The sequence below is a fragment of the Podarcis liolepis genome, assembly GCF_965112155.1.
Source record: "Podarcis liolepis genome assembly, chromosome: 17".
Classification (NCBI taxonomy): domain Eukaryota; kingdom Metazoa; phylum Chordata; class Lepidosauria; order Squamata; family Lacertidae; genus Podarcis; species Podarcis liolepis.
In genome coordinates this window covers 8,147,031-8,174,259 of record NC_139571.1, presented here as the reverse complement: position 1 = coordinate 8,174,259, position 27,229 = coordinate 8,147,031, and the positions used below count along the sequence as shown (strand labels likewise).

General features: G+C 48.4%; 1 protein-coding gene and 1 long non-coding RNA gene across 3 annotated transcripts in view; one reads left to right on the top strand and one right to left on the bottom strand.

The window, feature by feature from the left end:
* The window catches only part of LOC310696914 (mitochondrial adenyl nucleotide antiporter SLC25A23-like), a 58,148-nt gene that overhangs the window by 15,259 nt on the left and 15,660 nt on the right, over positions 1-27,229 (top strand). For both annotated transcript variants that reach the window (XR_014520786.1, XM_083483104.1), the window contains exons 2-4: positions 10,336-10,462; positions 23,081-23,168; positions 23,286-23,397. Coding sequence is in view for 1 of the 2 variants with exons in the window: in XM_083483104.1 (XP_083339230.1) it covers positions 10,336-10,462; positions 23,081-23,168; positions 23,286-23,397 (327 nt within the window). In the remaining variant the exon portion in view is untranslated. The remainder of the gene's footprint in view (positions 1-10,335; positions 10,463-23,080; positions 23,169-23,285; positions 23,398-27,229) is intronic.
* LOC310697046 lies at positions 1,228-19,043 on the bottom strand. Its single transcript, XR_014520902.1, has 3 exons — positions 16,244-19,043; positions 11,908-11,984; positions 1,228-1,318 (listed from the first exon to the last, which is right to left on the bottom strand). It is a non-coding gene; the product is annotated as an uncharacterized lncRNA (long non-coding RNA).

The following is a 27,229-nucleotide window of genomic DNA, read 5'->3' as shown; positions in this document are numbered from 1 at the left end:
CTGTGGGACGGGGCTCTTGGTCAGTGGCGTAGCGTGGGGGGTGCAAGGGGGGCCGTCCGCACCGGGCGCAACATCTGGGGGGGCGCGCTCGCTGCCTCTGGAGTCGCCGAAGAGCCTCGGGCGCAGGCTGTAGCAGAGCCCCATGTCTCGCGGAACCGACGAGCTGTGCGCGCATCTGGGCTGAAGGCATCCGGCAGGCAGCGGCTCTCTGCGCTCGCCACGGTCCCCGCGCGTCAGGGCCGCGGAGGACGCACCAGGTAGCCCCTCCTCACAGCCCCGCCTCCGCCGCCGCCGCTGCTGCTGCTGGGCCATGTTGCATTTTCCTCGCCTCTCTGCCCCCCTCCTCCTCCGGGCAAGCGGCGTCGTTTGGGCAGCAGCGCCAGCGGCAGCTCGCCTCAGATCGGCAGGTTAGGGGTTGGGGGGCGCAAATTACTTGCCTTGCCCTGGGTTAGGGGGTGCAAATTACTTGCCTTGCCCCAGGTGCTGACAACTCACGCTACGCCGCTGCTCTTGGTTCTTTCTCCTCCTATTCCCCAGGTAGGCCCTTTAAGTACTCATTTTGCATATGTAGACAGGAGGCAAATGACAACTTGACTTAGGGAAATGGTGGGCAACTCAGGCCCCTTCTTCACACCCAGGACTTGGCACTGCGAGGAAAGTTGAATACCTTCACGACTGGGGATTGAGCAATGCGCTCTATGTGGGGCTACCTTTAAAGGTGACCCAGAAACTACAAATAATCCAGAATGCATGACTGGGAGCGGCCGCCAAGACCATATAACACCGGTCTTGAAAGACCTACACTGGCTCCCAGTACATTTCCAAGCACAAGTCAAAGTGTTGGTGCTGACCTTAATTTAAAGCCCTAAACTGCCTGAAGGAGCGTCTCCACCTCCATCGTTCTGCCCAGACACTGAGGTCCAGCTCCAAGGGCCTTCTGGCAGTTCCCTCACTGCAAGAAGCCAAGTTACAGGTAACCAGGCAGAGGGCCTTCTCGGTAGTGGCACCTGCCCTGTGGAACGCCATCCCACCAGATGTCTAAGAGAACAATAACTGCCAAACTTTTAGAAGACATCTGAAGGCAGCCCTGTTTAGGGAAGCTTTTAATGTTATTGGTTATTGTATTTTAGTGTTTTGTTGGAAGCCGCCCAGGGTGGCTGGGGAAACCCAGCCAGATGGGTGGGGTATAAATAAATTATTATTATTATTATTATTATTATTATTATTATTAAGGGAGAAGCAGCATCAACCCACTGTTCATCCTGCCTCTGCATAACCTTCATCAGGCAGTAGCATCCATGGTGACTCGCTATCTACCCTGCAGGAGAATGAAATGAATGGAGAGAATGTTATTCTTTGACAGCCACCAGTGTTAGCTGCTATGCTGAAGCTGGATTCATCACAGGGGCACCAGTTGTGCGGTTGTCCTGATGCTAAGACCTTTATATTTCATCTTGTTTCGTCCGAGGCTATGAAATCCCAGGCCTTGGGTGAATGGATGTTGGAATTGTGTGCTACCCGATCAGTTTTGTAGAAAGGAGAGCATGTGGTTAAAAACAACAAAAACCTGGAATGGAAGGATGGGTGGAACTAGGATACCTAGCCTGAAAAGCTCTGCTCTTGAGCCCTTAAATGCTTCTACAAATTTGTTCAAAGCACGTGGTGCTGGGCTATTTTCATACTGCTGTGTTTACATTCCTTCGCTCTGCCTGGCTCCCAGTTCTGCCCTGGCTGGTCATATGAATGTACTGAAACACCCACTCTGCTACGAATGGCAGAAAGCATTTGGAGTTAAGAATCCTGGCTTCTATTCTCAATTCACAAAATGGAGCACAGTAAGGGACATGACGCGGGCTTGTAGAAATACCTGTCCTTGTGCTCTGGGGGCCAGATGTATCCCTGCCCCCTCCTGCAAACTTCATTCCTTGGCTCCCCCTATGGAAAACTGGTCACCTGAGCAAAATGAGTGTTTCTTATGCAAGTCCAGATTTATGAAGTATACTAATCGCAGGCCAGGTTTCTTCATGTATCAAATTATGTCTGTGCCAGATCTCTACAGATTATTAGGCCATATTTTTGTAACAAGAAAGCATAATGCCTGATTCAGTGCCAGATTCAGGATTTGGGGGTGGGCAGGAAGAGACTTTAATCTGAAAGAGAAGGAGCGTATAGAGAAATCTCACATTGTTCTAAGCTGCCCTGGGAGCTTTTCTGTGGAATGAGAATGGCAGTGCCCTTGGGGTGATGGACCCACTGCTGGACTAGGTTCCCTGGCAAATGTTTAGTTTGCTGCCACCTGGAGCTTTGGTTATTTGCATGATCACTCAGCTGGTGTTGAAGGGGAGGAAGGATGCCTGGAAGGACAAGGCATGGGATGTAAACGAGGAAAAGAGGTTGCTTTGTGAAGTACAGTGGTACCTCGGGTTACAGACGCTTCAGGTTGCATATGCTTCAGGTTACAGACTCTGCTTACCCAGAAATAGAACTTTGCTTCAGGATGAGAACAGAAATCGCGTGGTGGCGGCAGCGGGAGGCCCCATTAGCTACAGTGGTACCTCGGGTTAAGAACAGACCTCCAGAACGAATTAAGTTCTTAACCCGAGGTACCACTGTAGCAGCAGAGAACAATAAGAGAAAGTCTGCAGAAGGAGTTGAAGGTTTGGGCATTCAGAATGTTAAGAACTGCCACAGGAAAAATAGGATCAAAGAAGGAGCTGGCAAGGCAGGCAAACATCACCAGCTTCAAACATCAAGGAAAAGGCACAGTTCTTAATAATGTGACACTTGCTGTGAAGATACAGTTTCATGAGATGGTATCTGGAGATAGAAACTGGTCCCTGGTGGTGCTCTTTTTCTAGATTTCTCATTAACTGTTCTTAACTGTTCTGGTTTAGACTCCAGCAAGCCAGTGCTGAAGCTTTCCTGGAAGTCCTGAACGTAAATATAGTTTCTCTCCTGTGTTTATTGCATAAGATGTTCAGTTTCTGTTAATTGGTTCTCGTGGGAAACTTGCAGATTCTAGCTTCACCAATTAACTCAAGCTGGTGTCAATTTACTCTTGGCAGAAAGCCCAGGTCTGCTTGACCTAGAAACTACTCACTCTGATTGGTTAACGAGCAGCACTCAACTCTGTTATCTAGGATTGCTAGCACAGTTTGGTGTGAGGTGTGTTAGGAGTTAGAAGTGCTGTGTATGGTTTTGAGAGAGAGAGAAAGAAAGAAAGGATTTATTTTGCTTTTATTTGTATGCAGAAACTCTGCTGGTTTTATTTTTTCCTTTTAATAAATCCTGTAAATAGTTATTCTGAGTCTAGCTGACTAGTCATTACCGCCGCAACTAGCTTCTTCGCTGTGCAGGAAAACTCTGCTACGTTTGGGCTAAAGCCAGTAGGGCTATGCCTGACACTTCAAAGTTCCATGAGGTTATGGGCATTGTGCTGCCAGCCTGAGTTGTGGTGGTGTCAGCATCAACGGTGTTGGTTCCAGTAGTTCCAGAAGTTGTTGTTCCTGTTGGTGCAGCAGATGGACACTGGCTGGTTCCTGACTGTGGTGAGCTGGTGACACAGTGGACACAAGGACAACAGCTGCAGCGTGTGAGTGCTGGGTGCTGTGGTTCCTGTTTTCTCTCTCGGTGGTCGTGAGTAGCTGGTTCCGGGTTCCAGGGACATCGCTCTCAAGATGGCCTCACAACCAGTTCAGATGGCTTTTGAGCGTCTGAATGACTCCAATTACTTGCTGTGGTCGGAACGCATGCAGGCAGTGCTGCAGAGGGATCGTCTCTGGCAAGTGGTGAGTAAGTTTCCTGCGAAGCCTGATGATGAAGACCTCGATAAAGACCAAAGAGCAAGGGCCACAATTGTCTTGGGGCTGGAAGATTCCCAGTTGCCGTATGTGAGGGGAATCAAGACAGCTAGAGGTGTGTGGCAAGCACTTAAAGAACTCCATGTGCGTGAGACAGCGGTTTCCAAGCTGTTCATTCGCAAGGCATTCTACAAGGCAATGTTACAGCCTGGGGTTACAATGCAGGAACACCTACACAGTTTACAGTTAAAGTTTGCTGCGCTCCAGGAAAGAGACTGTGCGTTAGACCAGCAGGAGAAGGTGGCTATTATTTTGAGTTCTCTCCCGGAAAGCTGGGATAATTTAGTTTTGTCTCTAGAAGGCATACAGGAGCGTGATTTATCAGTCAGTTACGTTACTGGGCGTTTGATTGAAGAATGGCAGAAGAGGCAAGAAAGGTCGGTGGCTGCAGAGGCTTCTACAGGTGGGCGGTTTGGAAGGAGTTCTCATGCCGTGCCAGAGGTGAAGCAAAAGCAGCGTACTGGTGAGGAGTCAGCGTTTGCTGTTAGGCGTTGTTTCCGATGTGGGTCTTCAGCGCATCTAAAACGACAATGTCCGGAGTTGGTCAAGTCTCAGTTGCCGGTGCAGGAGCAGAGACGAGATCAGCAGCAGCAGCAGCGTAAAAGGAAATTCTTCAAACAAAAACAGTCGGCTCAGCTGGTGACCGCCAAGGTCAAGATTGCTGATGAGAAACAAGCTGTCTGGGTGGTCGATTCGGGAGCATCTCGCCACATCGTAAATTCAGATGAATTGTTTGTTTCCAAGAACTCAGCACAGCGCAGCCAGGTGGCTCTAGCAGACGGAAGTACTTCCGAAGTGATTTCGGGGGGTGCAGTTTTTGTTCCTTGTCTTCGTGAATGCCTGCAAAATGTACTTTGTGTGCCGTCATTAAGGAGCAATCTGATGTCTGTAGATTGTTTGCTAAAAGCTGGGTTTAAAGTGTATTTTGAAGGAGACAGTTGCATTATTAAGAAGGCTGGTGAGATTTTAGGCACTGCTAAGTCAGAGGGAGGCTTGTTTTGGCTTAAAGCAGGATCTCAAGTTGCAGCAGTAGTCAGTAAATCTCAGCCTGCAGTGAATAACAAAGCTATACATGACAACTGTGTGCACTTATTGCATAGGAAAATGGGACATGCTTGCTGGAAAAGTGTACTAAAAATGTCTGAATTGGCTGATGGGGGTGATTTAAAGAGTTGTAACAAGTACCTTGATTGTAATGTGTGTAAAAAGGTTAAAACCCACAGAGTCTCTTACCCCAGAAATGACAGAGTTAGTGAGTCACCGCTACAGCTGGTTCACATGGACGTAATTGGTCCATTTGCTGTAAGCAGGGGTGGATCGCGCTTTTCACTAACAATTGTGGATGACGCCACGCGTTACTCCTGGGTTTTTCCCATGAAGAATAAGGGTGACGTGTTCACTAAGTTTAAAGGCTGGGTGGCATCTGTGGAAAGATTTCTGTCCATTAAACTCAAAAGGATTCAGACGGACAGAGGTGGCGAATTTATGTCAAATGCCTTTAAAGATTGGTTACAAAAGCGTGGCATTGGGCATAGAAAAACGAACGTTTTTTCCCCAGAGGAGAATGGCGTTGCAGAACGAAAAAACAGATCTTTACAAAATATGATGTTTGCCATGCTTGATGATGCTGATTTGCCCATGTCTTATTGGGGGGAGAGCATGCTCACCGCGTGTTATCTCCAAAATAGGCTCTTTCATCAAACAATAGGTACAACCCCGTACTTTAAATTGTTTCAGAAAAAACCTAAAATTGACCATTTGCATGTGTTTGGATCAAAAGCCTGGGTATTGATTCCGAAACAAATGAGAAAGAAGGGAGATCCTAAGACCAAACAATTAGTGTTTGTGGGTTACCAGGAGCTGGGAAAAGGTTTCCGCTTTGCTGAAGGGACAAATGGCATTGTGATCTCCAGGAATGCCAGTTTTTGTGAACATAGTGGCTGGGAGAGACTACATGCCAATACTGAGGTTTGGTTTGAACCTTCCCAGGAGCTCCTTGACTCTGAAGGTAGACACAGAGAATCAGAGTCTGAGGGGGAGGAAAGTTCAGATAAGAGCTCTCAAGAAAGTGGAGTTAGCCAAAGACCAGTTGCTAAGCAACAAAAGAGAGGTCGTAGTTCTGAGGAGGAAAGTGGGTCAGAAGAAAAATTTTCTCCCAGAAGATCTAAAAGACAAAACAAAGGAGTGCCTCCGGTGCGTTTTTCCCCAGATACTGCAAATGTGTTTAGTGTAATTGCAGAACCCAAGAGTTTTCAGGAGGTGTTAAAGTTACCAAAAGAGGAGGCAGAGCTCTGGAAACAGGCAATGGAGGAAGAGATGTCCTCTCTCAATGAGCACAAGGTTTTTACACCAGTAGCAGCGCCTGAGGGGGCAAAGATTGTAGGCTGCAGGTGGGTGTACAAACTTAAACCTCTGGTGACAGGAGAGTACAAATACAAAGCTCGTTTAGTGGCTCAAGGATATTCTCAGAGGCCTGGAAAAGATTATGACGAAACTTTTTCCCCTACTGCTAAGGGGGACAGTGTAAGGCTGATTTTAACGCTTGGAGCAAAGAGAAAACTCCTGTTAAACCATTTTGATATCCAGACTGCATATTTACATGCACCAATATCAGAAAACCTGTATCTAGCCGAACCGCCTGGTTATGAGACAGGTTCCAATAGAGTGTTAAAATTAAACAAAGCTCTATATGGTCTCAAACAGGCTGCAAGATCTTGGAACAAATGTTTCCATGAGGCCTTAGTGTCATTTGGTTTTAAGCAGAGTACAGCTGACAATTGTGTTTATGTACGTGGTACAGGCAGTGATCAAGAGTTTTGTCTGATTTATGTAGATGACGTATTGTATGCCTGCAAAACAGATAAACAAACTAAAAGGTTTGCCAAGCAATTGTCCAGTAAGTTCAAAGTGAAGGACTTAGGCCCGGTTAGGACATATCTAGGGTTGGAAGTGTGCTGGGCCCAAGATGGCAGCTGCCTAATTAGTCAGCAGAACAAAGTTAAACAACTACTGACTACATACAGGATGCAGGGTTGCAAAGGGGCAGCGGTGCCTATGGATCCAGGTTTCATAAAAACACTTCATATAGATGAGAGTCCTGAATTTGAACATCCTGATGTATATCACTCTGTAATTGGAAGTTTATTGTATCTAGCACAGTGGTCCAGACCTGATATTAGCTACGCAGTAGGCATATTAAGTAGATTGGTCTCAAAACCCACACTAAATGCCTGGAAAGGGGTAAAACAAGTTCTGAGATACCTCAAGCAGACAATTGGCTATATGTTACAATTAAATTCTTCAGAGGATGAAATGTTGAGTTGCTACTGTGATAGTGACTGGGGAAATTTGCCAGATAGAAAATCTGTCACAGGACTAGTCATAATGGTCGGTGGAGCTTTAATCAGCTGGCGGTCACGCAAGCAAGACGTTGTAAGTGTGTCATCAACGGAATCAGAGTATGCCGCATTGAGTGAATTGTGCAACGAGGTGATTTATTTCAAGCATTTGTTAGCAGATTTAAATGTGAATTGTGGAGAACCAGTACAAGTTTACATTGATAATCAAGCTTGTATAACCTTAAGTAAAACAGAGGGTTTCAAATCGCGTTCCAAACATATCTCTGTAAAATACCAAAATGTACGTTGCTGTGTACAGGACAATGTAATCACCTGTACTTATGTATCAAGTGAAGAAAATGTAGCAGATGTATTAACTAAACCATTGGCAAAGATAAAGAACAAGCGAATGTGCAAGGGTTTAGGTTTGCTGGAAAAATAATCTCCTACATAGGTGTATTTGGTGTTAATTGTTCAGCAGAATCTGTGAGGGGGTGTTCAGTTTCTGTTAATTGGTTCTCGTGGGAAACTTGCAGATTCTAGCTTCACCAATTAACTCAAGCTGGTGTCAATTTACTCTTGGCAGAAAGCCCAGGTCTGCTTGACCTAGAAACTACTCACTCTGATTGGTTAACGAGCAGCACTCAACTCTGTTATCTAGGATTGCTAGCACAGTTTGGTGTGAGGTGTGTTAGGAGTTAGAAGTGCTGTGTATGGTTTTGAGAGAGAGAGAAAGAAAGAAAGGATTTATTTTGCTTTTATTTGTATGCAGAAACTCTGCTGGTTTTATTTTTTCCTTTTAATAAATCCTGTAAATAGTTATTCTGAGTCTAGCTGACTAGTCATTACCGCCGCAACTAGCTTCTTCGCTGTGCAGGAAAACTCTGCTACGTTTGGGCTAAAGCCAGTAGGGCTATGCCTGACACTTCAAAGTTCCATGATAAGATGCATTGCGCAAGAGATGCCCGTCTAGTTCAAAGAGCATTTTATTTAACGTTACCCTGTCTCTGCTGTATCAGAGGAGATAAAATGATGTATTATGTTGGTCCACAACCTTCAAAACCTTTTGCAGCATTTTCAATTCATACCTTTACTCAGGACCAGAGAACCTGCAGCCCTCCATATATTCTTGGACTCTTAACTCCCATTAGCCCTCCGCCGCCCATGCATTCTTTTGAAGCGTAGAACAGCCTTGTAAAAGAGGCACATGGTGTGATCCCACCCACCCCTGTGCCATTGAATACACTGATGTGTTGTCTGAATAGGGCTTCAGTAAGAATTCGGTGGGACGCAGGTGGTGCTGTGGGTTAAACCACAGAGCCTAGGACTTGCCAATCAGAAGGTTGGTGGTTCGAATCCCCGTGACTGAGTGAGCTCCCGTTGCTCGGTCCCTGCTCCTGCCAACCTAGCAGTTCGAAAGCATGTCAAAGTGCAAGTAGATAAATAGGTACCGCTCTGGCAGGAAGGTAAACAGCATTTTTGTGTGCTGCTCTGGTTCTCCAGAAGTGGATTGGTCATGCTGGCCACATGACCCGGAAGCTGTACGCCGGCTCCCTCGACCAATAAAGCGAGATGAGCGCCGCAACCCCAGAGTCGGCCACAACTGGACCTAATGGTCAGGGGTCCCTTTACCTTTTCTTTACAAGAATTTGGAACATCTTCCAGCATTTTGTGCTGCTTAAATTAAAACAAGGGAAATTTATCATGTTATCATGCCCTCTTGAGAACGAGAATAAAAGAAGGACAGAGCCTGCTAAAGGGCCAAGCAGAGGACAGCCTGGCTGTGTGAGAGGGTGGGGGGGAGAGAAAACATGCAACAAGTTTGTTTGGCCTTGTCCAGTTAAATGATTTTCGGGCTCATGTTTCTTCTAATCTAACCCTCTTGGCTCATAGACAAACATATATCAAGTGAGAGCGATCGGTGAAAATATGTGAGACAGAGTGTAAGGGGGAACAAATTAATCGCAGGGGTCAGCAAACTTTTTCAGCAGGGGCCGGTCCACTGTCCCTCAGACCTTGTGGGGGGCTGGACTATATTGGGGGAGGGGAGAACGAATATCTATGCCCCACAAATAACCCAGAGATGCATTTTAAATAAAAGGACACATTCTACTCATGTAAAAACAAGCTGATTCCTGGACTGTCTGTGGGCCGGATTTACTGGTAGAAGGCGATTAATTTGCCTACCCATGGACTAATGGGTGATGTTGCTACCAAATATGCCCTCCCCTGCTTTCCATAGAGACTTTCCAGCAAGGTCTCTGATCCCAAAGGACTTCCTTCTCCCCCTCTTCCTGCCCACCATATTTAGGAATGCCAAACCACTTCCAGCCCACTGGTGATGGGGTGCTCTTCCACACAGAAGCAATTCCTTCCACTTAGAAAACTGGCATGCCAGGAAGAAGCCTTCTCAGAGGCATTTTCTGTTTATATTTTACAGACTCTCACTTGCACTCTTTTGAACCGACCTCACGAAAGCCAGTGTGGCAAAGTGCCAAAGGGGGAAAGCCACAAGTCTGGAAGTACGGTTCAGATCTCACCTCTGCTATTTGTGGCAATAAGCAGGTCATTTCCCTTTTCAGCCTCGCCCTGCCCCACCCCCGATCTGCAATATGGGGGATGATAAATCCTACCTTCCTGGTTTGTTGCAGGGATTATAATAATATACGATATGGGAAGCACTTGGACACGAGTGCTCTGTCAAAGTTACATGCCATTGTACCAAACTGCACAGAATATATTTGTGGTATTTTCATGGCCACCTAATCAACGTAGACGCACTAATTCCTAATGGTGGTTGCTCTGGCATCTGCACCCTTTATCTCAAGTACTTGTGCAAATTCTTGCAATGAAAATAAATACATGCACTCCTTAAATACAATCCTCCCCACCTACGTCTCTTGTCAGCTATGTATTGTCTCGGCTCCAACATCCGCAGGTAAAGTTAATCATCTATGGTGCAAGAAGTGGGCTGAGTTCTGTAATCCGACAAACAACCACCTAGTAGAATACCTTCCTCATGCAGTGGCTTTGCAGATGTTCTAAAACAGTGCTTCTCCCTTTCTTTGGACTGCATTGTTAAGACTGCAACTCAGTGCTCGCCTTCTAAAACCCACTTTTACTTCCCCTGCCTGCAGGATATCCTACGAGAGGGTGATACAGACCATGACGGGGAGCTTAATTTCGAGGAATTTGCCCGCTACCTCCAGGAGCGCGAACGCAAACTGCTGCTGATGTTTCACAGCCTGGACCGCAACCATGATGGTATGAAAGCACCTCCAGCTGCTTCTAGCCCAACCTCTGCTGCAGCCTGGAATGAAAACTTATTTGCTCACTTGTTCTTTTATTTATTTATGGCATGCGCACTCCATTCTTGAGGCCACAAGGTTTTACCCTGAGGCTTACGAAAACCAGTTTTGTAAAGATGTTGCTACAAATACCCTTTAGACTCCTTGTGACTTGGCTGCTTTCCCTGAAACACACTTTCACTTACTTTGTTACATTTGCATCCTGTGTGTTAGAAGAAAAATACTGCTTATGGGGTATCTAAGAGCCCGTATTCCTGCCAACCTAGCAGTTTGAAAGCACGTCAAAGTGCAAGTAGATAAATAGGTACCACTGTGGCAGGAAAGTAAACGGCATTTCCGTGCTCTGCTCTGTTTCGCCAGAAGCGGCTTAGTCATGCTGGCCACATGACCCAGAATCTGTCTGCGGACAAACACCGTCTCCCTCGGCCAATAAAGCGAGATGAGCGCCGCAACCCCAGAGTCGGCCACGACTGGATCTAATCATCCAGGGTCCCTTTAAGAGCCCGTATAGAGTCCTTAAGTAGGTTCTCTATCGGTAGGAGAAAATAACAGAGGCCAACCAGAGAAAATTGAGAAGCAAAGCAGCTAGTAAGCCTGATCTTTATTAAATTTTTGCAACAGGGTCCCCCACTCCCCCCACGCAGGAAGGGAGGAGAGGAACCCAGAACATTGGTGTGCAAGTTCTTATATAGACTTTTGAAATTGCCTACCCTGTAGCTCAGGACCACCCCCCCAAAACATCATACATATGTCACAGAAAGAGGTGGTCCCCAGCAGAAATTTGAGTGTGTTGCTTCTCTCCTGTCTGCCAGGATACCTGATAACGCCTTATTATTTGATTTCCTTTTCTGGGTAGCCTGGCCATTCCTTTGAGGTGGTAAATACTTAGTTCCTGAATCTCTTACGCATATTGATAGTGTGTTCAGCTTAACAGATACTTGCCAGACTGTATTTACAGGGAGGTGTAAGCCCCTACAGTTCAAAGAAAGCTTTTCCCATTTCCTTCCTCCTTGCAGAGAAATATTTGAGGCCAATTTGGGAGAGTCAAAATGGCTTCAGGATTGTTCTCCTGCACTATTTCAGACACATGGTTATATACTTATGTATGTGTTTGCCTTGTACATTTCTTAACATTTATTTTATTTAAGACCTTTGAATTCCTATAACATGTTTCCTTCGAGAAGCATAAGCTAGCATGCATAGAACTCCCCTTCCCCAATTTCTCCTCACAACCACTCTGTGAGGTAGGCCATCCTCAGCGATGGTAACTGGCCCAAGTTGACCCTTGTTTGCTTCACGGCTGAGTACAGAATTGAGCGCTCCTTCAGACTGTTGTTTTTAGCAAGTATCATCCACAGCATGCCATTGATGCAGTGGATTAGTGGTAGATTGACCCTGAACCATTTCACTTTGTGGGATGTTCTGCAATGTCCCTCCAGTGTTACTGCATTATCGTTGCCTGGAGGGACGCTCTTGAGCTATGGGACAAAAGAAGTGGAACAAAACACATTTTTTGGTATAAAAAGCTACAGGCTTTCAGCAGGAATAATTTGTAATTTCAATAGTTTTTTATTATTTATACTCTGCCCATTTGGCTGAGTTGCCCGGTCACTCTGGGTGGCTAGGATGTTATGACAGGAAACGAAGCGGTGTGGTCTCCGTGAAACCTTTGCAGGTACAAAGAGTATTGAAAGTGGAATTGCATGTAACTGCCCTGTTACCATCCTGAGCACAAAACATTATGAGTGCACAAAGGAAAGGCTGGTCCTAATCTGACCCTCTAGTCTAACCCCTACACCACAGTGGTTGTCCTAACTAAATCTACAATCATGCAAACACTGCCCTTTCCCACACCTTCCTGTTTCTCCCACAACAGACTGGGTAGACCCCTCCCTGGCTACCTCCCCCCCTCTTTTTTTTAATAATAAATGAGGTTCTGATTTATTTTAATGAAAAATAAAGAAATAAAACACCAGGAACTCATCAGTTAAGTGTCACCACATTTTAAATTGTGGCCAAATAGTCCCTGGCTGACGATAGTTGAAAGTAAAATATTTTAGAATTGAATCCTGCCATCTATAAGGCTATACCAGTCACGGGAAGGTTCATGACTATTCTTCCCCTCCCCCTGGGCCCCCACCCCAATCCTGGAACAAGAAGACCTAACTGCAAAGCTCCCTATTTCCTTTCAGCCTATCATCAGCTTAACTCAGTTTGCACAAGCTTCCCCACCCCAACTCCAGATAGTGTGCCTTAAAATGTGGGCCATGCTGTGCATTCCTTGCAGGGACCAGTTAAGAAACGCAGATCGAATAATGACCTATAACTTCCTCCATTTGGGACTCACTTGTGCTAGCTGCATGTCAGAAAAGATGGAGGCGCAGGGATAAAGAGCATAGGAATTTATGTTCCGTGAGGCTGAAGAGAGCCGGGAAGTGCCTGTTCTGTTCCACAGCCTTGAATAAAGGACGCCTGTTTGACGGCTCCAAGACAAAACCCAGGCATGGCTGGCCTCCCTCCTTGGCAGTCTCTGCCCCAAGGAGTGGGTGGCCTTGCCTCCTGAAGCTCTTTCCAATTCCTACCAGATGACTGTAAATGATAGATGCATGAGACACACCCGAATGCCAGACTCTGCACGCAGTGGCGTAGCGTGGGTTGTCAGCACCCGGGGCAAGGCAAGTAATTTGCGCCCCCTAACCCGTGAGCCAGGTAGGGGCAGAGAGCTGCAAGTGCGAGCGCGCCCCCCCCAGATGGTGCGCCCGGTGCGGCCGGCCCCCCCCTGCACCCCCCACGCTACACAACTGCCTGCACGGGTGCCTTTTCCTCCCATTATGGCCAAGTCAGAAGGAACTCCCAGGCCTGTGTCTTATACTCTGAGGCATGGCGCATGATCCTTGTGGAAGCCAGGAGAGGGGTACCTTCTTCACGTTCCCTTCTGGGCGCCAAATCCCTGTGGTGGGCGGGACCAGAGGCAAAAATAGGCAAAGCCAGAAATGTCAATTTACCTTTGTACCAGGTGGCTGGTTTTCACACGCTCCTCAAGTGGGGCCCTGGGCATTTTGCCGCTAGAGGCAAACCAGAAAATGGGGGGGGGGACTGTGTGCCAGTCATGTACCCACTCTTATGCCCCTGCCCCCCACCATGTGGCAGTGGGCAGAGGAGGAGGGGGCCGACAAGCGCAGAAGGCGGATCTGCCACTTCTCCCAGTTTTCTGGAGCCTGCTGCCCTGAAGCAACTGCCTCACCTTGCCTCATGTCTGGGCCGGCCCTGTCCTCAAGCAAGAGGCATTGTCAGAGTTCAAGGACACATTTTAACCCGGCAAAAGCACTCAAGGAGGGTGCAAAGCAGGGGTGCTGAGGCACGTGACCTGGGAAGAGGAGGAAAAGTCCTGAGGGGTGGCTAGAGAGGCTCTCATTTGGCCCCTTCAGGCCCAAGGTTGCCATCATTAGTGGAGGTTCCAAAGGGACTGATCCAGCTTGGGGACTGGTTGGTTTAGCACAGGGGTCTGCAACCTGCGGCTCCGGAGCCGCATGTGGCTCTTTGACACCTTTGCCGCGGCTCCGGGGCGGATACTAGCGAGGGGAGGAGGCGCATTGTGCACCCTGACACTCCCCACTGTGGCGGACACTGTACTGGCTGTGACGTCGCATGGGGGCGGTGCGTGCGTTAGTCACACACCGCCCCGACGTCACCTTCCTGCCCGCTGTCAGATCGCGGCTCCAGAGATATATGTGTTTTAAATGTTGCAATGGTTTTGCGGCTCCCAGTTGTTGTTTTTTCTTCGGAAACGGGTCCAAGTGGCTCTTTTTGTCTTAAAGGTTGCAGACCCCTGGTTTAGCAAGTCATCTCAGAGCTGGCTCATATCTGGCCCTGGAATCAAAGTCCTCTGTATCGTGGGGGCATGACAGCAAGCCCTGAATTGTCCACATTCTTCCTGCCCCCACCCTCCACAAATAGGGCAGAGGGATACAAAGCCCTCAGTCATACACCTGGAGACTGTGTGCCTCAACAGCATTTCCTGTGGAAGATAGAGCAGGTGGAAGGTGGATCACATGAGTGAAGCTAATATTTGTACAGTGAGTTTTTCGTGTGTTCACTTTGCACTGTGGGGGTGGTTTATGATCTTAAGCTTTGAGTTGCTCCCAGACTTGGCCAAGCAAGGAACCTACACATGGAGTGTGTGTGTGTGTGTGTGTGTGTGTGTGTGTGTGTGTGTGTGCGTGCGCCAAGTCTGCTTCTGCTTCATATTACAGCCGCCATGTGAAGGCCGCATTGAATGGCTGTATGCAGTACACAGAGTGGACTTCCACTTGGATTGATTCCCACTTCTCCATGGGATAAGACCCCCTCCATATACAGGATGACCACCACACGGGGACAGAAAATGCCCTTGACAATGTGTCAAGTGATGCTTGAGGAGATGAGAGAAGGGCTCTTTGTTGCAACAGGAATGAGGGTCACACTCTTCACAATCCACAACTGACTGGCAATGACCTTTTTTATGAAGTGGAAATTGCCATGGGGCCATGGGGAATATATGTGTTCCTACTACTTTGGGGTCTTCCTTCTTAGCCTTTCCTCCCCCCCCCCTTTCCTCTGATTGTGATTTCATGTACAGTGGTATCTCGGGTTAAGTACTTAATTCGTTCTGGAGGTCCGTTCTTAACCTGAAACTGTTCTTAACCTGAAGCACCACTTTAGCTAAAGGGGCCTCCTGCTGACGCCGTGCCACCAGAGCATGATTTCTGTTCTCATCCTGAAGCAAGGTTCTTAACCCAAGGTACTATTTCTGGGTTAGTGGAGTCTGTAACCTGAAGCATATGTAACCTGAAGCGTATGTAACCCAAGGTACCACTGTAAAGTGTTACAGCTTGGGTTCACAGCTATACAGTAGTAAACCAGTCTTGCCTTTTGAAAGGCAGACATTATGCAGGCGAAGCTTTCACAGGCGCTGAGGGGCAAAGCTTCGCTGTTAAAAGGCAGGGGAGGAGAGGCAACGTGAAAAACCACCACTGGCGATCCTGCTGCTTCTGATTCAGAGCCCCTTTAGAGCACAGGGTAGACTTGAAAAGTGGGCTGTTAAACGTACCAGATGGCAGGTCAATGTTTGGGACAAAGCCGAAAGCTTGGAGAGAGCACAGACCGCGAAGTCAGTGAGTGCTGCAAGCCCTAGTGGCGTCCGACAAAAATCTGGAATGCACCAGACTGCTTTTGCCAAGCCTCTCCTTCCTGCATCTAGTACAATCAGTTCAAAAACTATTCCGTTTCTTCCAAAACATGTCTGAAGGGGGCTTGTTTCAACAAGATGACCACCTGCATCTCCTGTTCAGCGAGTCTTCCTGCCTAGCCAGAACTCCAGGGAGAGGGCCAGAGGCCATAAATGGGCAGTTCTGTCTACTTGGAGATAGGAAAAGCCCCCAGGCCCGTGTAGTCCGGCATCCTGTTGCCACAGTAGCCAACTAGATGCCTAAGGGATGCCTAAGGCACCAGATGCCTAAGGCAGCAGCCATTGCCCCACTTGTGGTTCTTGACAACTGGTATACAATACAGCCACGGAGGTTACAAGCCACTGATAGCCTTGTTCTCCATTAATCTGTCTGTTCCTTTAAAAAAACCCAAAAACACAGGTTTAAAGACTCATAGGAGGGGGCGTGGAGAGAGAGGCACAGCTCAAAAGACTTATTGAAACAAGCCTTTGTCCCATTATTAAATAAATCATAAGCCCATCTGATCCCACCTGTCCTGCTGTGACCTTGCAACTCTTGGCTGACTCTGCAACATGCAGTAGACATCTGTAATATTGCCCTAAAGGGAAAGTAAGAGAAGAAAGGCATTAGAATGAAGAAGGAAAAGAGGAGGAGGAGAACAAGAGCACAGAGAACAACTGACTGTTCCTTTAAATACAGTGGTACCTCGGGTTACAGATGCTTCAGGTTACAGACACTTCAGGTTCCAGACTCCGCTAACCCAGAAATAGTACCTCGGGTTAAGAACTTTGCTTCAGGATGAGGCCCCATTAGCTAAAGTGGTATCTCAGGTTAAGAACAGTTTCAGGTTAAGAATGGACCTCCAGAATGAATTAAGTTCTTAACCTGAGGTACCACTGTATACAAAAAGGTTGTCCACTACTTGTAGGGTCAGTCATCAGACTCTCAGACCCTCCAAGTGTCCTTGTTTTCCAGGGATATCCCTGACTTGAGTGAAGCTGTCCTGGTTTTGATTTGATACCAGAATGTCCTACTTTTCCTTAGGATGTCCTTATTTTCACTGGAGAAATGTCGGAGGGTATGGAGTTATTCAACTCCCAAGCCGTCAGAAGGCAATCCCGTACAGTAAAAGGAAGTTTTTGTTAATGTTTAATATTTAATTGTGGTTTTATATATGTTGGAAGCTGCCCAGAGTGGCTGGGGCAACCCAGTAAGATGTGTGGGGTATAAATAGTAAAAATATCATTATGGAATGGGACATCCCTATTTTCATTGAAGAAATGTTGGAGCGTATGGACTCTGTGCACACACGATACCAGAGACAGCTTGTTGATTTAAAGAAAGTTGGAAGTGGTTGGGAAAAGTTTTGCTTCCCTCTTTCAAACTGCTTTCAGTTGAAGAAACTATGGTCAGCCTCCAGCCGAAACTAACAACCATAATGTGGATAATGATCTTGTTTCGTTTCCGGGAGATGTTTTGGTTTTGGCCCAGATCCAAATGGAGGCTATTAAAGATCCATTAACCAGCAGTTATTCAACCCCACCCTGCCGTAGTTTCAGGATTTCTCGTTGCCCAGTGCCCTTTGTGGTTATCCAGTGTACCTTTTACACTGTGTGTGTATACATTTGTGTGGAGGCAACTGTAGGCTGATAATTGCTAGAGAAGGCACATCTCTCTTAAGCTAGCTTCCAAAAATATGTGTGCTTGTTGGATTTAACAATATGTAGACATAGAAGAATCCAGTGGATTTAGATGGCTGCCATGGCAGCCATTTTTCCTGCCTTTAAAGCTTTGAGCCTAGACAACTGCAATAAGGTTATTCAGGGCTGCCCTAGATGACTATTCAGAAACTTCAACCACTGTAAAACACCCTGGATGCTCTCCAAAGCCTGAACCTGAGCATCTTCCAGAAGACTGGCATGCACTTTTATTAGGACTCAAGAGTTTAAATATTTAGTCAGTTAACCTAACTGGACTAAAACTTAGGTGACTAAAAAGATTCCTCTGATTAATTAGGAAGCAGCCTTTATGTTGTTTTTGTTAGATTTATTATATGTCCTTCATATGAAGGTCCTATTGTTTAGAGCCAACCACAAATGCAAAGCCACGAATGCAAAACCAATAACACATTAATTAGCAATTTTCAGGTAGATAGGGGGAAATACTTGATTCCTTGGGATAGCTCTGTTGATAGAGGATGAAACTCTTAATCTCAGGGTTGTTGTGGGTTACAGCCCCATGCTGGGCAAAAAATTGTTGCATTTCAGAAGGTTTGACTAGATGACTCTTGGGGTCCCTTCCAACTCTACAATTCTATGAACTCTACTATTCTATGATCCTCTATTTTCCAGAGTTTAGGAAATCACCTAGTGAAATACTGAGCTTTTTGGACAGAACTGATACAGTTCTGCACTCTAATGAAGGGCCAAAAGAACTCTTACAAACTCAGTCCGACAAATCCCTGTTGTGCTTGTTTTAGACAATGTCCACCTGCATTTAGTAAAACAGCAGTGTCTTACAAACAGTATGTTTTCTGTAGCTTAAGGTCAGGCTTTTAATATGCTATATTGCAGAAGATCTAAATCCTGGCCCACATTCTGCCAGAGAGGCACTGCTTGCCAAGATGTACACAGGACATGCGTTTATTTTGTCCTCTGCGCACCTCTGGCCAAACAGGCTTTGCAGGTTTTTGAAACTATACAGAACCTATTCAACAAGGGCAAAAGTAGAATCAGTGAGCAGCGCTTCCTCTTTCTAGGAGCAAGCACATTTCAGAGGCTGAAAGCATGCAAGGAAGGGAAGGGACACTTAGCAGTGCAGCGCCTCTTTAATACTCAGAATTCAAATAATACATTTTGTGCTACCAAAGTTCTGATACACCATTCTTTCCAATCTCTTGGGCAAATGTGATCATTCTTGATGAAATTGTTAAATGACCTCTCTCTTGTACAAGAACAGCCAGCTTTTCCATTTCAGTCACACACTGTGCTTTCTTCAAGCATTTGGAAACCTCGGGGAGCGCTTCATTTTGTTGTATCTTACTAAAGCAACATACCTCTCTTTTATCCGGAGCTTAATCTCTCAGTTTCTTTTTAATCTGGACCCCAGGGGCCAAGTGAAGTCTTTTTCTTATCCGCCCCCCTTTAAATAGGCCTCCTTTGGGATATGCTGTGCATTCCTGCCTCAAGCTTTTCCTCCGTCGTACTGACTGCAGCAAACCAATAGGGAATTTTGGCAAACCAAACATAGCCTTTGGGGGAAATGGGAAGCAGAGAGACTGAAATCGACAGACTCTGACTTACAGTACTTGTTGGCAGCATCAGTTAGTTTGAACTTGTTACCGGAAAAATCCGAGGGCTCCCTTGGACAAAAACAAAGACACCAACCAGGATAACTTGGAGCAAAACAGCAGCCTGTAGGCTTGGCCTTTATTGAACTGTTGCAACAGGGTGTTCCCCTCACTTGCAAGAGAGAGGAAAGACCCAGAAAGATGGTGTGCAAGACCTTATAAAAACTTTTGAAATTCCCATCCTCTAGGTCAAGCCCACCCCCAGAAACATCATGCATACATTACAGAAAGGAGGGGTTGACATCATGCATACATTACAGAAGGGGTTGACATCATGCATACATTACAGAAAGGAGGGGTTGAGGGAGGAGTTGTGGTGGTAACCTGAGTGTCCTGTCACCTGGCTGGTTCCTCCTTTCCCCCTGCCCATGAGTCACTTCCAGGAGACAAAGGGGAGTTTGCAGTTTCCTGCCCCCAGAGGGAAGATCTGATTATTGTCCTTTGTTTCAGTCCATGCTGAATCCACTACCATATGCAAGTTCTTTGTGATTTTGATTGTCTTCTGTCTGGGATTATCAGGTTGACACAGTGTTTCCCAACCTTTTTTGGGCAAAGGCACACTTGTTTCATGAAAAAAATCTCGAGGCACACCACCATTACAGCCCCGTGACGTCAGCGCGCAGCGTCACACTGGGAGGGACATGAATTGCTAGCAAATTACATAATCACCTCCTTGAGGGCTGGCTCATCTTCTCCGAAGGCAGAACCCCATTAATTAACAGCACAGACTCACACCATAGCCAAGATGAGGGGGGGAAACCTCAGTCATGCACAGTCATGCACATGTGGGGGCTAAATGAGGACGAAGACCGGGCAGAGAGCAGGGTTCAAATCACCCCACCTGGCCAGGACAATCCCTGGGTGCTCCCTTGGGCCACTCGCCTGACCCACCTCGCAGGGCTGTTGTTGCGAGGATAACACGGGGAGAACCACGCGCGCCCCCGGGAGCTCCTTGGAGGAGAAAGCGGGCGATGAATGCAATGCACGAAATATATGAGAGGCGACCAGGTTTTGCAGGTGAGGGGCCCCCGCCAGCCTCCGCTTCCAACACCCGGCGCAACGACGCCGAAGTTTCCCCCCGGGCTCGGCTCGGGGAGCAGCGCTGCTCCCCCCGGCTCCCCTTCGCCCTCCCGGCTCTCTCTGCCGCCCACTGGGGACCCCCCTCACCTGCCAAGTCCGGAGCGCCGGTGGAAGTTGCATGCATGCATGCAGGGCGCCGCGTTGCCATTGCATTGCACTGCACTCCATGCAATGCCTGCACGCATGCATTGCCTTGCACGCACGCCAAGGGGTCTCCCCGCGGTCCGATGCGTCCCCTCCGGCGCGGATGCAGCATTGCAAAAATAAAAAAACCCCGACGCAGCCCTACCTGGGGGGCAGCCTCCGCCTCCGCCGCTCCGCCTCCGCGGGGATCCCCGGGCTCCATCCTGCCGCCCGATCTCCGCGGGAGCGCAGGCAGGCTGCGCGGGGGCTGCGCGGGGGCTGCGCGGAAGAGCCCCTGCCTGCCCGCCCGCCGCCGCTGCGCTCATTCCATGGCCGGGAGAAGAGCGCTTCAAACAAAACGGCCGGCCCGCCAGGCCACGCTGGGAAACGTAGTTCACGCACCCCGCGCGGGCGCGGAGCCCAAGGGTGAGGGGACTACGGATCCCGGCAGCCCCCGCGCCGGGGATGGAGGGGGAGAGGCCGGGTGCAGGGATGGAGGGACGGGTGGGCGAGCGAGTGAGTGAGTGGCAGCCGCCAAGCCTTGGCCGAGAGCCAGGAAGGGCTTCCCCGGAGGAGGAGGAGGAGGAGGGAGGAGCAGAGCGGGAGGGAGGGAGGGAACCCCAGGGGTCATCTAGTGACGGCGCCCCAATCGAAAATTTGACTTTAAAAAAAACAAAACTTTCGAATTTTTTAATTTTTCCCGCGGCACACCAGGCAACATCTCGCGGCACACTAGTGTGCCGCGGAACAGTGGTTGGGAAACACTGGGTTGACATAGCAACTGGGCAGGGCTCCTGTGGATGTGCTGGGATGGTGAAGGGATTATGGCTGACCAGAACCAAGTCACCCCCCTTTGATAGTCCTTGTCATATGGAGTAATATAAAAAAATGGAACAGTGCAAATCCGATGTATGGTTGATTTTTCTATGAATTTATAACAGAAATGTGGCGTATGTAATGTGTGAGTGTGAGTGTGTGTGAAGTTTGTACAAACAGAATGATTGGGGGGGGGGGGTTCCTGCTACAAACTTAATCAGGATTTCCTGATGAGGAAGTTTCCTACCCTGTGCTTTCCTAGCAAAATGAATGCTCCCGCTTCTTCTATATCTCCAGGTAGAATAAAGTTAATTGTGAAGCTGTATACATACAGGGACAGCTGTATAATAAACACATCAGCTGCGGGCATTAATAGTGTTCTGTATCTGCAGAAAGTTCCTGGTTTTGCTTGCATCTGAAGCAGGGATGAGGAGCCTGCAGTCCTCCAGCTGGTGTTAGACTCGTACTCCCATCAGCCGCAGCCACTACAGCCAATAGTCAGGGATGATGGGAGTTGCAGTCCAACTTTATAGGGAGGGCTACCTGAAAGACCTACACTGGCTCCCTGTACGTTTCCAAGCACAATTCAAAGTGTTGGTGCTGACCTTTAAAGCCCTAAACGGCCTCAACCCAGTATACCCAAAGGAGTGTCTCCACCCCCATCGTCCAGCCCAAACACTGAGGTCCAGCGCCGAGGGCCTTCTGGCGGTTCACTCACTGCGAGAAGTGAGGTTACAGGGAGCCAGGCAGAGGACCTTCTTGGTAGTGGCACCCACCCTGTGGAACACCTTCCCATCAGATGTCAAAGAGATCAATAACTCCAGTGGTACCTCTGGATGCGAACAGGATCCGTTCCGGAGCCCCATTCACATCCACAACAAATGCAACCTGTGTCCGCGGGCCGCAATTCGCCACTTCTGCGCATGCGTGTGACATCATCTTGACCGTCTGCGCATGCGCAAGTGGCAAAACCCGGAAGTAACACCCTCCGTTACTTCTAGGTCGCCACAGCGCGCAACCTGAAAATACTTATCCCGAAGCTGCTTCAACCTGAGGTATGACTATATCTGACTTTTAGAAGACATCTGAAAGCAGCCCTATTTAGGGAAGTTTTTAAAGTTTGATGTTTTATCTTGTTTTTAATACTCTCTTGGGAGCCGCCCGGAGTGACTGGGGATACCCAGCCAGATGGGTGGGGTAATAACAACAACAACAACAACAACAACAACAACAACAACCATGTATCATCATCATCAGTAAACGGCGTTTCTGTGTGTTGCTCTGGTTCGCCAGAAGCGGCTTAGTCATGCTGACCACATGACCCGGAAGCTGTACGCTGGCTCCCTCGGCCAATAAAGCGAGATGAGCACCGCAACCCCAGAGTCAGTCACGACTGGACCTAATGGTCAGGGGTCCCTTTACCTTTACCTTTATCATCATCATCGTCAGCAGCAGCTTTCTTCATTGCCTGGTACCCTCTTCTGACTATGCTTACTGCTTCATGTCCCCACGTTAGCAATAGTCCTCTCCAGTGTGTGCGCACACAACAGCATCTCTGAGCTGTAAATATTGGGGAGTTCTTCCTTCCTGTAGGAGGCTTCCTTCTTTCTCCTCTGGCGATGGCACCCCCCTCTGTAGCCCTCTCTGTCTCTCTTCCAGGTGGGACGCTGGCAGTGTGGGAATCCCGAAGGCTGGTATGGATGCCTGTATGGTGTCTCCCTCCCCACTGTGACAGCATGCACCCCTGGTCCAGCAACGAAATTGCTACCCCTTCACCCACCCACTTCCACCCTTTCAAGAAATCCCTCAAAACCCACTAGGTCCTTTTGCGCGTCTGCAGGTCTGCAGCCCAGGAAGCTGTGGGCACATCCCACTTCCTCCCATTGGGGACCCTGTAGAACCCTCTTGGCTCCCCAGCTTCTCCTAACCCATTAGCTTAAGATGCACCCTGGCTCCTCCAGACAGATGGATCCTCTTTTCTTCTCTTCTTGTGCTGCAGGCCACATTGACGTGTCTGAGATCCAGCAAACCTTCCACAGCCTTGGCGTTTACATCTCCCTGCAGCAAGCGGAGAAAATTTTGCACAGGTGAGGCTGTCACTACCCTTGCTTTGAACTCCCACCTCCCTGACCCCCCCCAGTCCCAGTGTGCCCTGGCTCCCCCCCCCTTCAGTCTCACTCTACTCTGTTTTGTGTGTGTTGCAGCATAGACAAGGATGGCACCATGACCATTGACTGGCATGAGTGGCGAGACCACTTCCTCCTCAACCCGTTGGAGAACATGGAGGAGATCGTATACTACTGGAAGCACTCAACGGTAAACCAGTTTCCTCGTCCTCTCCAGACCTGAGGTTGTTCTGTTCTCCACTCTGATTCCTTGATTCTCAACATGGAAAAAATAGGGTTATATGAATGGAGATTGCAAGAATGGAGATAGATAGATAGATAGATAGATAGATAGATAGATAGATAGATGATAGATTAGATAGATGATAGATATAGATAGATGATAGATAGATAGATAGATAGATAGATAGATAGATAGATAGATAGATATGTTGTTTGTTTGTTTGTTTGTTTGTTTGTTTGTTTAATCGTCTTAGTTGTGTTCGACTCTCCGTGACCCCATGAACCAGAGCATGCCTTGGAAACTCTCACTTTCTTCTCAAAGCTTCTCAAAGCTCCAAGGGCCTTCTGGCGGTTCCCTCACTGCGAGAAGCCAAGTTACAGGGAACCAGGCAGGGGGCCTTCTCGGTAGTGGCACCCACCCTGTGGAACGCCCTCCCATCAGATGTCAAGGAAATAAACAACTATCTGACTTTTAGAAGACATCTGAAGGCAACCCTATTTAGGGAAGTTTTTAATGTCTGATGTTTTATCGTGTTTTTAATATTTTGTTAGGAGTCGCCCATTGTGCCTGGGGAAACCCAGCCAGATGGGCAGGGTATAAATAATAAATTAGTAGTAGTAGTAGTAGTAGTAGTAGCAGTAGTAGTATGCTTAGGGTTGCCCGGAACAGTGCCTTTCAGTCATCAAATGCCTGGAGTCAGCAGGAATGTTTTAAAATATTTCCTGAAAGCCAGTAATGAGGGAGATAGATGCACCTCCCTAGGGAAAACATTCCATAAATGGAAAGCACTGTTTTAGGTACCTGGGCCCCAAGCCATTTAGGGCTTTATGTGAATTTGGACTGGTAGTTCACTGGCAGCCAGTGCAACACTTTCAGGATCTGTTGCGCAGGGTACCATCAGGCATTCTGCACCACCTGCAGCCTCCAGACCAGGGGTCAGCAAACTTTTTCAGGAGTGGGCCGGTCCACTGTCCCTCAGACCTTGTGGGGAGCCAGACCCACCACCTCCTGAAAGTACTGTTGTAAATAAAAATATGCCCTTTTCCCTTATGGGGTATCCAAGAGCCCATATAGAGTCCTTACATAGGTTCCCTATTGGTAGGAGAGAATAACAGAGGCCAACCAGAGAATATTGAGAAGCAGAGCAGCTAGTAAGCTTGATCTTTATTGATCTGTTGCAACAGGGTGCTCCCCTCACCCGCAGGAGAGGAGGAAGAACCCAGAAAAATGGCATGCAAGGCCTTTTTAAATTGCCACCCTGTAGATCAAGACCACCCCCAGAAACATCATACATACATCACAAAAGGGGTGTAACCTAAGACCACCCCTCAGATACATCATACCTACATCACAGAAAAGGCGGTCTTAAAACAGATATTGAATGTTGTTTTTCTCCTGTCTGGCAGGTTACTTGATTGGATTTCCTGGGAGCCTGGCCATTCTTTGGTAGTGATAAATACTTAGTTTCTGGGCCAGGTCACAGGCTCACACCCTATTCATATCTTAAATGTGCCCTTAAGACAGGATTTGTGAGGAAAGAGACAATGGGGAGGTTTCCCACTTTGACCTTGTAGAGAAAACATTTAGCGTATTTTTCACCCTATAGGACGCACTTTTTCCCCTCCAAAAATGAAGGGGAAATGTGTGTGCGTCCTATGGGGCGAATGCAGGCTTTCGCTGAAGCCTGGAGAGCGAGAGGGGTCTGTGCGCACCGACCCCTCTCGCTCTCCAGGCTTCAGGAAGCTATCCACAAGCCATGGGAGAGCTGCACGACTTCGCAAGCCTTGTGGAGAGCTACCTGCACCCCGAAGCCTGGGGGTGCGCTGAGCTCAGCACCCCCCAGGCTTCGGGCTTCGCGCAGCTCTCAGCAAGCCATGGGAGGGCTGCGCGAAGTCGCGCAGCTCTCCCACGGCTTGCACAGAGCTGCCTGTTCTGGGGGCTGGGGTCGGGGGAAGCTTGGGCTTCCCCCACACCAGCCCCGCGCCTGGGGGGGAATGTTTTCCTTATTTCCCCCCAAAAAAAACTAGGTGCACCCTATGAGCCGAAAAATACGGTACTCAGTTTCGGAATCAAAATGGTTCCAGGTTGGTCTTCCTGTGCTGATCTATGTACGTGCTTGGTTGGTACACTTATGAACATTTAGCATATATCTAAGACCTCAAAATTCCTATCACAGTACCCCCCCTCCCAAAAGGCCCCCTTCCTGCCTTTACCACTCATGCTGCCGCTGCCGCCTTGTCTTTGGCAGCATCAGTGTCCTCTGTCTTGGCAGGGCACAGAGCCCATGCTGCTGGTCTGGGTGGCAGAGGCAGCCTCCATACTGCTGCCACTTCCTTCCCGCTCGGCCGCTTCCTCCCGTTTGGCCACCTTAGCGGGAAGGAAGGGGCGGCACCCAGATACCGCTGGCCTGGGCAGCCTCCGCACCGCTGCTGCTTTCTCCTGCTCGGCTGCCTCCTGCAGCCAATCAGAAGCCATGCTGCGTCGCTGAAGTCAGTCTCCATGCGGCAAGGCCTCTGTGCCGCGCCTGTTTAGTGCGGGGACTGACCAAGCGGGCGGCAGGCTTCGCAAGGTTAGCGGGCCGGATTAATGAGCCTGGTGGGCCGTATCCAGCCTGCAGGCCTTAGTTTGACAACCTCTGCTGCAGACCATCTTTGAGGTAGTCCTACACACAGCACATTGTTGTTGTTGTTGTTGTTGTTGTTTAGTAGTTTAGTAGTTTAGTCGTGTCCGACTCTTCATGACCCCATGGACCAGAGCATGCCAGGCACTCCTGCCTTCCACTGCCTCCCACAGTTCACACAGCACATTACCATAATCCATATGGGAGGTCATCAGAGCATGAACAAGGGAGGCTGGACTATCCTGATCTAGGAATAGCCATAGCTGGCAAAACATTCCAAGCTAGCTAGGCATAAGCACTCCTAGCTGCAGAAGCTACTCTGCTGACCTATCAGAATCCTGAAGTACTGGAGTACTCCCAGAGTATCAATCTGTTACTTTAGGGGAAGGGACATCCCCGCCGGAAGCAAATACCAGGCTTGTACTGTCTGTCTTGTACTTCATGCTTTTCCACGCTCAGAACCAGTGAATAAAATCCTCATTAAAATGCAGCAAACCTGTAGGAAACCATCCCCACAAGAAAGTTGCCATTGGGAAAAGGCTGCTCCTGGAATCGCCTGCCCCTCAAGGAAGCAGGGAGCGTGAAGCATAGCCAGGAGCCAAGGATTTCCAGGGAACAGGACGGAAGCTTCCTGTGATGTCTCCCCATCTCCCTTTCCACCCTTCCTGAACTCTACAGGAGGCGGGAGGAAATAGGAAGGGAAATAGTTCCCTTCCTAGATCCCTGGACTGGGTGCTGGCCAAGGCCCTCTTTCTTCACTGTCCTGTTCCAGCCACGCTAATCTCATCAGCAGATCGGAACAGGGAAGATTAAAGTTTATATTTAAACACAATGTGTGTCTCTCCCCTCCCTGTTTGCCAGACTTTGCCCATAGTGTCAGCTGGAAGGCCAGGGGAGAAGGGGCTTGGTCACTTTCAAGGCCCTCTAGGCACAATCCTACCTTACACTCTTCGCTCTCCAACATGCCCTGTTGAGCTCAGATCTGACTATTTCACCAGCATCCCTTTCTCCCCTGCTGCACTTCGAGAGAGAGATAAGAGATGGCGGCCGATGGAACTCCAGGTGTTGAGTGCCCGACACAGAGAGGACTGGGGAGCCTGTGGGTGGAATGGGTCAGAGGCCAAGAGCCCAGGCAGTCCTAATCCGTAGGTGCCAATGGGATTGGCTCTCGCACCCAAG